The sequence below is a fragment of the Podarcis filfolensis genome, assembly GCF_964270895.1.
Source record: "Podarcis filfolensis genome assembly, chromosome: 2".
Lineage (NCBI taxonomy): Eukaryota > Metazoa > Chordata > Lepidosauria > Squamata > Lacertidae > Podarcis > Podarcis filfolensis.
Window position 1 is genome coordinate 43,433,557 of NC_139605.1, and position 16,611 is coordinate 43,450,167.

A 16,611-nucleotide genomic window follows, 5' to 3' on the forward strand; every position below is an offset into this window, starting at 1 on the left:
TTATGATTAGAATGTGCACTAATCTTTTTTGTGATTTTAAAGTGTTGTGGGAATGCAGTGAACTGAACGTAAGAATCAACAGCAACAAAACAGCAGGGAAAGGCACACAGGGAAGAGCGTGGCTATATTGGATATAAATAAAATGCAGCATTACTGATCTGGCACTATTCATTACAAAATGAAAACATTGCAACAATTTATATCATAGTTTTATGTGAACAAAGTTCTAATTTGGTTATTCAACTATTGGCTCTGCCCCCAGTAACATTTCAGCCTCAGGCCCTCTTTCTATGCACACACCAGCTCATATACGAAGTCTGTACTTTTTGTGTACCCAAAACGCCTACTTTGCCTTGAACAGAAACCAGGAAATCCAGTATTCTGGAAGTTGGGTGGGAGGGTGGATTGTTGTACCTGACTGACACAGGTCAACTTAAAGATGCGCACCCACACCAGGATAATATGCCAGCCCAGTCCCACTCTTGAAAGTTCAAGTTCTCTTTCTTTAAGCAGCCCAGATACCTCATCTCAACCTGTAGACGGGAAAGGATTCTTTCATATTTGCATGGATTTCACTACACAGTGACTGATAATTTTACAATGTGAAAGGGAGAACACCATAAGAAGCAAAGAATAAAAGACTGCTGTCGGGGAGTGAAAGGTTTGTGAATAGCGAAGATGTATTTCAGAATGGTTTGACTCAAAATACTGCTTTTCACACCACAATTTAAAGATACTTTTTCACTAATCACATTTGTATCATTACATAAGGAGTATCCCAGATCCAGCCAGTTTGGTGCTCTTCAGATATGGCTGGACTGCACCTCCTTCCACCAACTTTGGCTGCTGGCTCAGCTGCGCAGCTACCTGGGCAGGGATAGCCTAACTTCTGTTTTCTGTGCTCTAGTAATCTGTAGGTTAGATTACTGCAACGTACAGGGCTGCCTCTGAAGACAGTTCGGAAACTTCAGCTGGTGCAGAATTCAGCAGCCAAGCTGTTCACCGGGTCAAGATGGTTTGAGCACATTAAACCCAACCTGGCCTGCCTGCACTGGCTGCCAATCAGTTTCTGAGCCCAATTCAAACCTTAAATGTCTAAATACTGTAATACCTCAAGAACGTCCTCGCCCAATATGAACCAACCCAGACCCTGCAACAGTAATAGTAATAGTAATAGTAATAGTAGTAGTTATAATATATTTATATGCCACCCATCTGGCTGGGTTGTCCCAATCACTCTGGGCGGCTTCCAACAAATTAAAACACAGTAAGACATCAAACATTAAAAACTTCCCTAAACAGGGCTGCCTTCAGATGTCTTCTAAAAGTCAGATAGTGGTTTGTTTCCTTGACATCTGATGGGAGGGTGTTTCACAGGGCGGGTGTGACTACTGTCATCATCTGAGGCCCTTCTTTGTGTGCCCCCTCCATGGGAAGTAAGAGGATGGCAATATGAGAATGGGTTTTTTTCTGAAGTAGCTCCCCGCTGTGCAATATTCTCCCCAGAGACGCTCACCTGGTGACTTTGTGACATATCTTTAGGTACCAGGCAAAAACATTTCTCTTCTCCCAGGCCTTTGGCTAATTAAACCATCTATGGCCTTATAAACTATGTGTTGCGGGGAGGCATTGCTTTGTTTGTTATTGTGTGTTTTTTATTTCTATCCTGTAAACCACCCTGTGATCCTTGGATGAAGGGTGGTCAATAAATTAAATAAAGGGAATAAAACAAATATTAGAAATAAGCTCCCATCAACCCTGACTCTTGGCCATGCTGGCTGGGGCTGATGGCAGCAACATCAGGAAGTTAGGACATTGAGTATGAAATAGCTTGTGGAAAACACTGGTGAACTCCAGTGCTGCTTCAGAAGTACTGTTGTCCATTGATGTTCCTGTTAAGCCAGTTGTATATATTGTTATTCTCAATATATACATTTGCAGCTAACTTCATACACACGTATGACTAATAAGGGTCCACCTATGTTAATTAAAATTTATAATAAGAAAGGTTTGTGATTTCAGATTTGCCATACTGAAATTTCGGTAAATACTGCCTTGTTAATGCAAATTAAACCCCTTCCAACTTATAATGAAGGATTTTCGTGTCTTCAGGGCATTCAGAATCAAGCATTTTAAGGTGAGGAGGCCTGCGATGGTCCAGACATTAGGTCATTAAGTTGCACTTCATTGAACTTACTTCCAAAACAGTCTTTAAGTGAGAATTTTTATAGGAAGTCTAAGTAGCATAAGAAAGCAAAGCCTGTTTACAATATTGATATAGAAAAGGAGCAATAATTTTTACCTGCTACCACTGGAGATTTTCTGTCATCTAGAAGCTGAATGGCAGTACTTGCTGTTACCACATTGCTTTTGTTTGCTGTTTCTACAATAAAAAAAGAAGCAGTTATTCAAATTAAGATTCTAACTATGTATTTTTAAACAACTGGTGGTATGTTTTCACAGTAGCAGATTAAAATAAGCTTTGCATGTCATCTGAACTGGAGATTGTAGTCAAGCTCCATCCTGCTAAACCATAATCTGTAACCAAGAACAAACCTTGGTTAAGGAGGGGAGAGATTAACCATGACCCCACATTCGAATGACATGCTAAGCCACACATTAATTTAGTTGCTAGGTTGTGCTGAGCTCAAAGGAGGGGCTTAAAGGACTGTGGCTGCCCCCCTGGAAGCCAGTATGTTTGTGTGTTCACGCTAAACAACAGTTCTTTGTGTGCACAGTGCAATTAGAAACTGCGAAATTACAGCATAATATTAAATTAAATCCTGCAAATCTTAACTGCCTGTAGTTTTAAGTAAGCAGAAATATTGGGTACCAATCTGGATTGATGGGTGCAATTCCTTCCTTCCTTCCTTCCTTCCTTCCTTCCTTCCTTCCTTCCTTCCTTCCTTCCTTCCCTCTTTTTATTTACTTAAAGGTTTTATACCACACATTTCACGTGTTTCTCAAAGTGGTTTTGAGTGTATGAATTAGCTATGAATCGAAGCACAATTAAATGACAAACCTGTGCTGAAAGGGATTGAGTAGACAAAGCTTCCTGGTATCTGTTCTGCAGCTCTTCTGTACCAAAGCGGGAAATGATCAGCATTGAAAATATTCTCCTTGTCTCCAGCTGTCAAGAAGTCTCTTGAAACAGAAGAAAACATAATATGTTTGCCTGTTTTGGTTTTTACATCTTAAGCGCCTTAAAAAACAAAAGTTTTCTTTCTTTCCTTCCTTCTTTCTTTAGTTCTCCTGAAAGTAACTTTAGAATAATGTAAGCTACCCTCTAGATACCAGAGTCACTGGTGTCAGGATGGCAGCCCCACATGCGCCTGGTTACAACTGTGTTTACAATGCCTTCCCAGGTAGAATGCACCTAAAATAAACATGCTGCAGTGAATAAGCATGGCTGCTGCTAAGAAACAGGAGCTGGAAAACCTGTCTCCTCCTCAGCTTGTAGGTAGCCCCAGTAAGTAAGCAATGAACATCTTCCAGGAAGCGTAACAGAAAAGCACATTAGGCCTTACTTTATTGATGTTTCAATATTTGGTTTCAATATTTGTATTTTTGTTATTTCAGTTTTGATTGTGTAGGTTACTTTGAGACCCTTTGGTTGGTGTAAGAAGCGACAAATAAATACAATAACAAATAATAATAGTAAAGTAGTCTTGAGATTCTGGGCATTCTCACTTAAAATGTTATTTTGTAGCTAGCAATGCATGATGAATTGGGTGCAAATGAGGAACCATTTTTCTTGGGAGATTCAAAGTGGGGGGGGGTCAAGGGGATAGATATCCATTGCCTTTTGGGGGTATATGAGCTGTATTAAACCTGCTAAAAACAGATCTGCATTCTTTGTGTGATGAGGCAGGATGAAACAGTTTGAAAATTGAATGAACAATCTGTTATGTACAAGCTTCCCAAATTAAATTGGAACAGAGAAGGCCTTCCCTGGTTGCTACCAGATGCATTTCTGCAGACTGTAGTGCAACCAAGAGGACCTCATTCTGAGATCATACTGGCTAGTCTGGTCTAAAGAGGTGAAGGTATCTCCTCATATAGCCAGGCTCCAAGTTGTTCAGGGCTTCCTAAATCAACAGCTGAAGCTCACACATGGCCCAGCAGAACTTAGGTGTCCTTTGTTTTGACACATGGAATCTGAACTAGAATGCAGAGAACTAGTGGGAAAGGGAAAGAAGGGACTATATAAAATTATGTGCATGGTTCTCTACTTCCGGTACTGCTTTCTTACATTGCCATATACTACTTACTGATTAGTTAGCTGTTCCGGTCCCACAAACAAATTGACACGAGAAAGACCCGTCCGAGTTCCAAGGAAGGCAACTTCCACTCCCTTGTCTGAATTTCTAAACGAGAGCAACACACAAGGAAGAATTACATTTCCAGACGGTAAATGGTATGCAGATATTCTGAGGTCACAAGAAGTGCAAGCACAAACCAGGACTGCAATTTTAATCAGTTTTAATAAATACAATAATCAACTTAAGCTTTAACTGAAATTAAAATATTTCCCCAATTAATCAGTGGGAGTTGGACTGAAAGGATAAACTGTTAAGCAGTCAACACAGATGCACAATCTCCCTAACCTATAGTTGTGTGCAAATGGCCGCTTGAAATTATCTGAATTATTCTATACATCTGAAGGCAGCCCTGTATAAGGAAGCTTTTTAAAGTTGAATGTTTTACTATGTTTTTATATATGCTGGAAGCTGCCCAGAGTGGCTGGGGCAACCCAGTCAGATGGGTGGGGTACAAAATAACAACAACAATACACCCTACTTTTTGATGGGTGGGAGCACCATTTCTCTCACTTTTTCAAGGTGGGGGAATAAGAAATTACCTAGCAGGTGTTTTCAGGGGGTGGTTGTGGGGTTCACCATTACCAGTGGCTGTAGCACAGCCTCTTCTGTTTTCACCTAAATTTCTAATATATATATGGCACTGGTCATGATGGCAGAAGCAACTATGTTGACATTGTGGCCACCATTTTGCATCCATTTTGCACAATGCCCTGGACCCAGAATTGTTCTGAGGTCTAGTGGCAGAGAAAAGTGGGCTGCTACCATTTAATTTAATTTAATGGTGGAGAATATTCTTGGGAAATTATGTGAGGCGAACTTTTTCTAGGGGTACGGGGGGGGGAATCTCAGAAATTTCCCCAGCTCTAATCTGATGCTCTATGGACAAGGCTGCAACCCTGTGCATTCTTAGGAGTAAGGACTAGCAAAGCCAGGATATTGTTTTTCATTGTTCCGCTTACCCTTCAAAAAGAAAAAAGAAAAAATGACACTCCACTATTCTTCATGTGCTTTTAGACATTGCCCAATTGGTCCCTTAAGTGAATCTTCTATATTCCCTTCCCAGTTTCCCTTTTCAAAATTGGTTTTTAATGGCCTCAAAATGTGGCTTTAATGCACTGATTTTATGCAAAACACTCTGAGAGCAAGTCAGCAGGGGCACTGCATGTCAATCTTGTTTTTTAAAAATTATTATTAAATTAAATGCTGTCCATGCAATTTCATTTTGCTGCTCCAGAACAAATGACGCCATGAGGGTTGTCAGGTGGCTGCATAGAGATTCCCCCCACGGCCCTTTAATGGGCTGCTAACTTGGAAGACGAGAGAGTCCTCATTTCTCCCATCCATTATGCTGCAGGCTCTGTCGTCAGCCTCCCTCCTCAGCTGATGTACAGCTCACTTGCTCATTACAGCGGGTAGTGGATGATTGTGGGGGAATGATGGGACTGAGGATAGCTACACAGCTGCCCAATCTTTTGTTTTAGTAATGGGTTTAAAGGAAAAGAGAAATAGCTTAGCAACTCTACATTGCAGGGCTCCAAGTGAAGTCACATCACAGCCCCAGTTTTAGAAAATGCCAACGGTTGGTAGCAGCACCTGAGAAGAGAGAGTAGTGGCACTCTCAGGATGCCAGGACAGCAAAGCCTGTACCAGGAGAACAGTCTAGATCAGGGGTAGCCAGTATGGCCATTGGCTTTGGGTTGATGGCTCCTGGAGTTCAACAATAGCTGGATCACACCACATTGGAAATCTATGATTTAGGTCATTATTCTGGAAGTAGTATTTTAATAATATATAACACCCATTACTCTAGTACAGAAGATGTATGTAGGCATGTAGAGGTATGAAGACATGTAGAGGTATCTAGAATGTAGACATGAATTGAATCTTTCCACTGATACAAATGGAAGAGTCTATAAGGGCAGGTGAATTATTTCTGTGCATCATATATTTAAAACAATGAATGAATTGGTGAAAAATAAATGTATGTAACCGAGTGAAGACATTATTAAAAGAATCATAAGCAATGCTTTGTTCACTTACTCTGATTTGTTCAGTGCAAGGCTGGTCCAATAAGCTTCTATTGGTGCGCTGACCACTGCATCAAACAGTACTTCCTGTATTAATTCTTTATCACCTATAAAGTTTTAAAAGCATTAATAAGGAGCATGTGTGCAGCCTTCTTACAACAGTAAACTTGGAGTCAGTAGATATTGGCAGGAATGCTACATGTCTGTTGTTAGAGACTGTATACTTCACTGCGGACTCTGGCCCCAGAAGAAATTGTAGGTACGTATGTGATGGAAATCTCACCTATTTGAGATGAGACGGGGAGGAGGGAAATCTCACATACCATGGCTAGCATCTTTCTCTTGCACATGAAAATCTAAATTTCCTGGATTCCTTGCACTAATCCTTATATGAGTTCCATATGTCCATACTATATTTCATCCAGGTACTATCATGCTTGGTAGCATCATTCCACAATACTGGTTGCGATCCACCACCACCCATATTCTGTCCCAGTACCAACTATAGAAGACACAATTAAATGAACACATGGAACATTTGCTTTCTGTGGCCAGCAATGGAAAATTCCCAGTTTCATGTGTAAGGTTGTGCTGCAGACAATACTGTCTCACATCCCAACCACAGCTCAATTAAGTTTTTGTTACCAAAGCACATACAGGTATGATCATCAAACAGTCTGAACATCAAAATCCATTTTGGTTTTCTCAGTAATACATGCCAATGTATTTCTAGTGAAGCAAGCAAAGGTTTCACCCAGCAGTCTGCTGTATAACATCCAGTACAAATAGAACTTTCTTAAGTAAGGCTACTTAGTGTTTGTTTGGAAAACCGTTATAAGGATATGCAATGAAATTCAACTAAGGGGAAACGAGGAAGTCGTTTTACAAAGTAAATAACTGTTATTTTCAATAAGGTTATGATTTATGTTTGTTATGTTTTGTTTGTTTTATGTTTTTGTTTGTCGCTGATATTGTAAAAACTAATAAAATTTTTGCAAAAAATAAAAAGGATACTTAGTGTTTGTGTAGCGTTCAAAGAGCTTCTGAATCTTTATTGTGTTATAATCCATTCAGTGGTAGGTCAGTATTATAACCCCAATATCGCAGATGGGGGAACGGAGGCTGAGAGAAAAAAGCTTGCCTAGACCAGCTATTGATTTGATGGTTCAAGCAAGCTCAGGCCCCCACCAATGATGTACGCTGCCCATTTCCTGTGTATTGCATTAAAAATGAAGCTGTAAAAGGCAAATACAGTTTGGAGGAATACTTATCAAAATTAATCAACAACTCACAAGGAAGCAATGGCTCTTTCCCCATGAGGTAGTTTTGAATAGCCTTCAGCTGAGTCATTTGGCGGTGCTCAGGATGCAAGTCTGTGTTGCAATATGACCTGAGAACATAGCATGGTTAAAAATAATTTCAACAAATATTTGTAAGCATGATCTCCCATTGTCATTCTGCAGGAGGAGTCAGGCACACCACGCATGAACAAAAAGGGCAACACAAATCAACAGCATGCTTTATTGAAGACTTACCATTCGTCTGCCAAAGATACATCAGGCTGTTCTAAATCATTCAATCCTGAAATCGGAATATGTGACAAGGGTCATTTTCTGAAAGCTATCAGCATCAGTTCAGTGTCTGTATACAGTTCATGACAGTCATTCCTCCTTTTTTGGGGTAGGCAAGGGACTGCTAGGTTATATACCATAACTAATCTAAATTAAGTGTATTTCTATCAGTACTCAAAAATATGCAAGAACCAAGGGAATGCATTTGATTAAACCTTGGGAACTGAATATCATTATATATACAGGACCACGTAGGTTAGACAGCTGGAAGACACCTGTACAAACTTCAAGCTGGTCTTCAAGCATGTTAAGACAACAGGCGCTTTTACCCTAGTTGTCCCACAAGCATGATATCCTAAGGATTGTAATCAGTGGGTTGTATCCAATGCTGAGTGAGTGGAATTCCATGCATGCGGCAGGACTTCCTTTTCCTCTCCTCTCCTAGTACACTACCCAAATATACTTTTATGAGTGCGCAGGGAGCTGGAGGGGACAGGAAAGGAAAAGGAAGTTCCATCACATGCACAGAAGCCGGTTGCACCAGTGAAGCTGCAGTGTTGGGAAATAGCCCAGTGTGTTTCTCTATTCCTTTAGTGATCTTGTGGTACTGTTACATATGCTCTTTTGTTATTGCTGTCTGTATTTTTTAAAAGTTTTTTTAAAAAAACAAAACTCATGAAGACGCACAGGCATAAAAAAGCATAGGAGGTGGGTATGAGAGATAGTCAAAAAGGCAAGTAGCTGAGGATAGGAATGGAAAAGGACGCTGAGATTATGAGTCTCAAACTCTACTGACTGAGATGACAAAACAGAATTTTTAATACAAAATTAAGATGACCAACGTAGGCTTGGGTGATTGTTTACAGAGGAACATAGGAAGCTGCCTTTTAGAAGACCCTATGCTGTCCACTCTGGCAGGCAGTTTCAGAAAGAGGTCCTTCACATTACCTGAATCCAGATCCTCTTAACTGGAGATGCCAGGGACTGAACCAAGGAAATTCTGCATGCAGAATGTGTGGTTTAGGCTGGAACTATCTATCAAGAGTAACTACAGGGGAATGAAAACTCTATCTCAACCTCAGCTATCATTGTCTGAACAGCAGGACCCAGGTTCTCTCGTATGTTTTGGCTCTAAAACATTCAAGAGTCCCACAACCGTGGTTAGCAGGCATATGGGTATAATTCAAATAGTAAAAGTAGAGGATCTGATACTCTGATTATGATGATGCTTTGACCATGAAAAACACAAATTGGCACAGATGGGGTGGGGGTTGTCCTGCTGGGCAAGCAAGGTGGCTGCATAGCTCTGCGGTCCGATCCACCTAATAGGCCTAATCAATTAAAACCACAAATCTAGCACAAAGATGCCCACAAAGTGAGGGATAAAATGATGCAGCCATGTTGCCGCTTTCTATGTTACAATGAATCTTTGTTTTGGGCATTGTCCCCATAAATCTCTCACATATATCTTTCATCCAATTAGATATGTGTGCATGCACACACACACACGTCCAAAACATGCACAAGGTCACTGGACAATAAAGCAGAAAAACTGCTTGAGAGACCTCCATGCCTTAAGCCCCATTATCATGCAACAGTTGAACCAATGCCTAGGAAATCTGATTTGCTGTGCAAATGCTACCTTCTTCTATAGTCACGTTTCCTCTGAAGAAATATTTGCCGTGTCCTCTAGAGAGAGCCACACCTAAACTGTGCAGATAAACAAAAAGCAGGCCATGAAATCTGTCCCACACACAAAGTTAGGAAAGTTCAAGAGAAAATATATACAATTTCTCCAAGCATTTTTAGTCCGTGCTCTAGAAACTAGAATTTCAGTGTCGTTTCCAAAACCTTGGTGGTTGCATTTATTGCTCAACCAGCCACTTCAGTGCCATTTCACTTTTACTGTGCCAGGAGCAATGGACTGTATCTATTTGTGTGTTTAGGGGTGCAGTAACCCGTGCCTTCTCTGGCAAGCTCAAATGCAAGCCCCACCAAGGTCAGAGTGGTTCTTCCAGCTGCTTCATTTTCCAGCCAAGATCTGAACATGCCCATGGGCTCACCGAGATGGAGGCTCAAAAATGAAAGTCATCTGTGTGCATGGGGAGGGGGGGGAATGGACTGCCCTTACTGATAGTTTGGGCGCCAGTAGAGCTGCTGAGTGCAAGGAAATACAAGAATGTGTTAATGGGGGTCATAATGACCCACTTGGCATAATTCTTTGTTGCATATTTTGGCATGTTAATATTTTATGTGATGGAAATAATACCGCATTGGGCTTATCTTCTCCATATAACACGGTCACACACGGAGGACTACTACTATATAATGTACAGCATGGACGAAGGGCTGGAAGACATTTCCTCTGTTTTCTAAAGCATTCATGAAACTGCAGTACAGGTGACTTGGAGGCCTGGCAAGAGATCAATAGGATAAAGCCCACATGGTTCCCACTCGGAGATGCAATCTATTCTCTGTGGTCAGGTATCTAATTTGTTTGAGAATCTACAAACCTTTGGAGAGGAAATTCCAAAGACTCTTTTTTTGGTACAACAGAAATGTATGCTATAAAAGCACGTTTCCTTTTCTGCCCTTTAAACCATCTACACACTACTATCTCTTATCAATATAAGACCCACAATAGAAAGGCAAGGATCTGGAAAACAATGTTCTACAAAATAGCTTTTGCACTGCACTTCTGTTTTGGTTGTACTGCTCTCTCATAGGTAGATGGGCATCCAGATCCACAGCAGAGTTAAGACAAGGGGCCAACCTGAGGCATGGATGCCACAAATGTCAAGAGCCATTACCAGAATCCGGTAATCTTCAGGCTTCTGTGCTAGTTACTGGTGCAGTGAGCTACCAGAACTATGGTTTACAACAGCTTTCACTAAATTATTATTATTATTTCCATACCATCCTTCATCAGAGGGTCACAGGGCGCTTTACAATATAAAAGCACAAAATATACAGTGCAATACATATTAACAAACAAAAACAATCCTCCCCCATCTAAAAGGCCTGGGAGAAGAAGAATGCTTTTGCCGAGCACCTAAAGATATGTAACAAAGGCGTCAGATGAACCTCCCTGGGGAGAAACTTCCACAAGCAAGGAACCATCACAGAAAAGGCCTGCTCTCATGTTGTTGCCCTGTGGACCTCTTGTGGAGGAGGCACATGAAGGGCCTCAGATGGTGATCACCGGGTCCGGCTCAGTTCATACAGGGAGAGGCCACTCTTGAGGTATTGCACTTTCCATATGTTTTTACTCCAACTCCCATCCCCAGACTGGATGGGATGATGGGAGTTGTAGTCCAAAACATCTGGGCAGCAATGCATTTTCAGGCTCCGGACTACCTACCCTGATTGGCTATTGGATCTTCCTGGACAGGAAGGACTCCAGAAGGCTTCCGATTTGGGATGAGATTTTGCCTGAGCTACAACAGGCTTCTTCGCTCTGGTATATTTTGGAGTGTCTCTCAGCTCCATTGCCACTTGGCTCTCCTCTGTCTGATGCCTAAGACTCAGAGCTGATATGCAGGCAGTAGGGGCTTACTGCACAACTGGGCAGAAAGAAGAAGAACTGGGGGCCCATTGGTGCCACAGCCAATAGTAAGCTGCCTGCTTACTACAGGCAGACCCACTTGCAGCCTGGAGCCTTTTACAGGTGTTATTGACGTGAAGGCCTGTCCCTGGAGCCACACAAATTCTCGCAACCTCTCATGCAATGAGCTTCTGGAGTGGGGAGTCTTTCATATTCATGAAAACAATAGAGAACTTTTATCTTCCTAGGTTCTCCATGAGGGGCTCAGGGAACGTTTGGAAATTTGGGGAAGAGCTAAACACACAGCTCTGGAGTCCTGCTGTACCCTTGTTGCCTCTTCAGTCTAGTTAACACCAAGTCAGGAGAGGCTGCATACACACAATATCATACTTTGAATGGCTTGTGGCTCAACAAGCCTCCTCAGTTCAGATCCATGGTGCACACAAGAGATGCATTTGTTAGTGTAATTCTTTAAATGGCGCCATTCCTTTCCCAGAGCTTTGTGCAAGCAGAGCTGCCTCTTCTCTGGTGTGGCAGGGGCAGTTCAGTAGAGACAGGAACACACACATGCTGCTTTCCCCAAGCACTGAAGGGAACGGAGGACTTCCTGAATGGAAGGTCCAGATCACAGCCAGGGAGTTTACCTTTCACAAACTACCCATCCCTGAATGAAACCTGAAAAGGCACGTTCGGAAACCTTTTCCCTTGCTCTTTGCAGCATTGTCCAGGAGTATTTTATTGTCAGCCCCTCCTGATGAGATTTTAATGAGCTCGCAAGGCTTGCAACTGCAATGAGCCTGATGAAATGTTCCATTTATTATGGCCAGCCCTACCTGAAAGGAGTCCCCTTGATGTCTGTATAATAGTAGTCATTTGTCATCACCAACACCCGCTTCTAGATTTAGAAAAGGAAAGAGAAACAACAACATGCCTGTTAGGAAAGGTTTGCAGGGTTAAATGCAAAAGCAAACTTAAAATCTGTGACAAGATTAATAACAGCAATATGCACACATACATGCAAATGTTTATATCTGACCCACAATTAATAAACACTGTGGACATCATGTCTCAGGGAAAGTTTTCCACTCCAAACATACACTTTAAACCAATGGTTTGTGGGTGGGTGTTTTTTTAAAAAGCAATTATTTGTTTTACTTCTAGTTGAAAAAGTATTTTCTATACGATACCCCTTTGTCCACGGTTTTCTTCACTTCCATAGAGAATTTTCCTGTTTTCTGATTCACCATTGCATTTCGAAGCTGAAAGTAAAATACAGTCATATAGTTAAACAAGGAATGAGAGAAAAATTATCTTCTTTGTAGTTCGCGTATTTGGGCAAAACGAAGATATTTCGCATAGCTGCCGAAGGCGTGTGCACACAGTAACCTTCCACCTTCGTGTAATTTAACTACCAAGGATGAGAGGTTTTCAACTCATGTTAATGGATTATAGATTAGAACCTGATAGGATAGATAAAAATGCATATTTGGATCCACAGGGTTCTGCTTAGACATCTTCAGGCAACGTCCTCTCAGCAAAAAACTTTTCCCGCAGTCTTCTTGGTCATGGGTTAAGTGTGTGGACACAATTAATATGAGGTTTGTTTGTTTTTCATGCAGCAGCCTTGTGTGGTGAGCATCAAAATTAATTTTTTTCTCTTCTGGCCATTGTTCTGACAAAAAAAAATCACTTTTCTGAAGCTGCTACTTTCAATGGAAGCTTCTGCTTGTAGGGAGAGAAGGATTAGTATGGAAACAAGACACAACCCACTTTAAAAAAAAATACACATTTTTAAATATAATGGCTGCCAGGAGCCAGAGTCAGGAGCAGGTCAGCAATAAAACACCCAGTGTCAGTGAAGTTAATTGTTTATTGAAAAGAACCCAAACAGCACAGGCCTAGCAATCACAGCAACTCTTCCCAGTAGGTCTTGCCCCAATGAGCCAGTTGTGAGGACTGAAGGTTCCCATCTTCCCACTACTCTCTAAGGCTCCTCCCCCAGTTCCTCCCCCAGCAGCCTAAGGTTCTCTCAATGTTCCACCTTCTTCATTTCTCTGCATGCTCTGGGAGCTACTCACAGCAGGAGGGGGAGACTCCCTGGCCTCTTCAGCAGCCTGCCTCTACTTCACCTCTTGACCCCCCCCTCTGCTTCTGCTGCTGATTCTGGACTGCTTTCTGCCACAGCCCCTTCCTGCTCACTAAACCCTGTTACCTCTTCAGTTTCTGACATGTCCTCCTCCCAGTCAGTTCCACCTTCTCCCTCCCTTCTACTAAACTACATGGGCATGTTCAGTGTTGGGGTTTCTGGGTTGGATAGAACATGCAAGAAATTCTGAGAAACCCTAAAAGAGTTCCATCCAAATTTGCAAAAAAAAATATGCACGTGGCGATGGGTACCCTATATATCTCCAACTGGGATCCTTCTGCACTGTGATATTACTTGTTTCTCACCAGACTAGATGACCTTTCGGAACCAAGGTCTGCAAAGAAACACTCCACACAGTGAGAAATAGTCATAAGACCAGAACTGTCTCCTATAATAATAATAATAATAATAATAATAATAATAATAATAATTTATTATTTATACCCCGCCCATCTGGCTGGGCCTCCCCAGCCACTCTGGGCGGCTTCCATAAAAACCAAAAATACAGTAAAATATCACACGTTAAAAACTTCCCTGAACAGGGCTGCCTTAAGATGTCTTCTGAATGTCAGGTAGTTGTTTATCGCTTTGACATCTGCTGGGAGGGCGTTCCACAGGGCGGGCGCCACTACCGAGAAGGCCCTCTGCCTGGTTCCCTGTAGCTTTGCTTCTCGCAATGAGGGAACCGCCAGAAGGCCCTCGGCGCTGGACCTCAGCGTCCGGGCAGAATGATGGGGGTGGAGACGCTCCTTCAGGTATACTGGACCGAGGCCGTTTAGGGCTTTAAAGGTCAGCACCAACACTTTGAATTGTGCTCGGAAACGTACTGGGAGCCAATGTAGGTCTTTCAAGACTGGTGTTATATGGTCTCGGCGGCCGCCCCCAGTCACCAGTCTAGCTGCCGCATTCTGGATTAGTTGTAGTTTCCGAGTCACCTTCAAAGGTAGCCCCACGTAGAGTGCATTGCAGTAGTCCAAGCGGGAGATAACCAGAGCATGCACCACTCTGGCGAGACAGTCCGCGGGCAGGTAGGGTCTCAGCCTACGTACCAGATGGAGCTGGTAAACAGCTGCCCTGGACACAGATTTGACCTGTGCCTCCATGGACAGCTGTGAGTCCAAAATGACTCCCAGGCTGCGCACCTGGTCCTTCAGGGGCACAGTTACCCCATTCAGGACCAGGGAATCCTCCACACCTGCCTGCCTCCTGTCCCCCAAAAACAGTACTTCTGTCTTGTCAGGGTTCAACCTCAATCTGTTAGCCGCCATCCATCCTCCAACCGCCTCCAGACACTCACGCAGGACCTTCACCGCCTTCACTGGTTCTGATTTAAAAGAGAGGTAGAGCTGGGTATCATCTGCATACTGATGAACACCCAGCCCAAACCTCCTGATGATCTCTCCCAGCGGCTGCATGTAAATGTTGAAAAGCATGGGGGAGAGGACAGAACCCTGAGGCACCCCACAAGTGAGAGCCCAGGGGTCTGAACACTCATCCCCCACCACCACTTTCTGAACACGGCCCAGGAGGAAGGAGCGGAACCACTGTATGACAGTGCCCCCAGCTCCCAGCCCCTCAAGACGGTCCAGTAGGATGTTATGGTCGATGGTATCAAACGCCGCTGAGAGATCCAGCAGAACTAGGAAACAGCTCTCACCTTTGTCCCTAGCCCGCCGGAGATCATCAACCAGTGCGACCAAGGCAGTTTCAGTCCCATGATGAGGCCTGAATCCCGATTGGAAGGGATCCAAATGGTCCGCTTCTTCCAGGCGTGCCTGGAGTTGTTCGGCAACCGCTCGCTCAATCACCTTGCCCAAGAATGGAAGATTTGAGACTGGGCGATAGTTGGCCATCGTGGCCGCATCTAAAGATGGTTTTTTAAGAAGCGGTTTAATAACCGCCTCTTTCAGCGGGTCTGGGAAGGCTCCCTCACGGAGGGAAGCATTCACCACCCCACGAAGCCCATCGCCCAGTCCTTCCCGGCTAGCTTTTATAAGCCAGGATGGGCAAGGATCCAGGAGACAGGTGGTTGGTTTCACTCGTCCAAGCAGCCTGTCCACATCCTCGGAGGTAACAGATTGGAATTGATCCCACTCAACTTGACTAGACAGAACTCTAGCACTCTCCCGCCCCGGCCCTGCTCCCACGGTGGAGTCTACTTCTTCCCGGATCTGAGCGATTTTATCTGCAAAAAACTTTGCAAAATCATTGCAGGAGAACATGTGGCCCGTACTGGGCCCCGATGTTGCAGGTGGTTCCGCTAAATTGTGAACCACCTGAAAAAGTCTCCTGCTGCTGTTTTCTGCAGATGCAATAGAGGCGGTGAAGAAATTCTTCTTCGCCGTCGCTATCGCCACTTGGTAGGCTCGACGTTGAGCTCTAACCTGTGTCCGGTCAGATTCGGAATGAGTTATCCGCCACCGGCGCTCTAGCCGTCTCAACGATTGTTTCATTGCCCTCAGATCCGTGGAAAACCACGGGGCTGTCCGGGCTCCATGCAATCGGAGAGGGCGCTTCGGAGCCAAACAGTCAATAGCCCTGGTTAACTCCACATTCCAGCGGGCCACCAGGGAATCAGCTGAAAGGCCATCAACATGGGATAAAGCATCCCCTACCACTCTCTGGAAACCATTTGGATCCATTAAGTGGCGGGGGCGGACCATCCGAATTGGTCCCACCTCCCTGCAGAGGGGATGGGTCGCAGAGAAGTCCAGTTGCACCAGGAAGTGATCTGACCATGGCACTTCTTTCGTTTCGCTTTTACTTAGTGTCAGATCACCAACATCCATAGAGGTAAACACCAGGTCCAAGGCATGTCCATGGCTATGGGTTGGGCCAGACTTATGCAGGGACAGCCCCATGGAGGCCATGCTTTCCACGAAGTCCCGAGCGGCCCCTTGTAAGGTCGTGTCGGCATGGATGTTAAAATCCCCTAGGACGACCAAGCTAGGTGTCTCCAGGAGAACATCCGCCACGACCTGAAGCAGCTCGGGCAGGGAAT

The 16,611-nt window shown here is 43.6% G+C and overlaps 1 protein-coding gene across 2 annotated transcripts in view; it reads right to left on the reverse strand.

The window, feature by feature from the left end:
• Positions 1-16,611, reverse strand: part of CACNA2D3 (calcium voltage-gated channel auxiliary subunit alpha2delta 3) — a 488,574-nt gene that overhangs the window by 90,913 nt on the left and 381,050 nt on the right. For both annotated transcript variants that reach the window (XM_083602945.1, XM_083602944.1), the window contains 9 exons: positions 12,652-12,723; positions 12,298-12,359; positions 9,563-9,630; positions 7,885-7,930; positions 7,642-7,739; positions 6,363-6,456; positions 4,272-4,367; positions 3,023-3,144; positions 2,303-2,383 (listed from right to left, as the gene is read on the reverse strand). In XM_083602945.1, the coding sequence (XP_083459071.1) occupies positions 2,303-2,383; positions 3,023-3,144; positions 4,272-4,367; positions 6,363-6,456; positions 7,642-7,739; positions 7,885-7,930; positions 9,563-9,630; positions 12,298-12,359; positions 12,652-12,723 (739 nt within the window). The remainder of the gene's footprint in view (positions 1-2,302; positions 2,384-3,022; positions 3,145-4,271; positions 4,368-6,362; positions 6,457-7,641; positions 7,740-7,884; positions 7,931-9,562; positions 9,631-12,297; positions 12,360-12,651; positions 12,724-16,611) is intronic.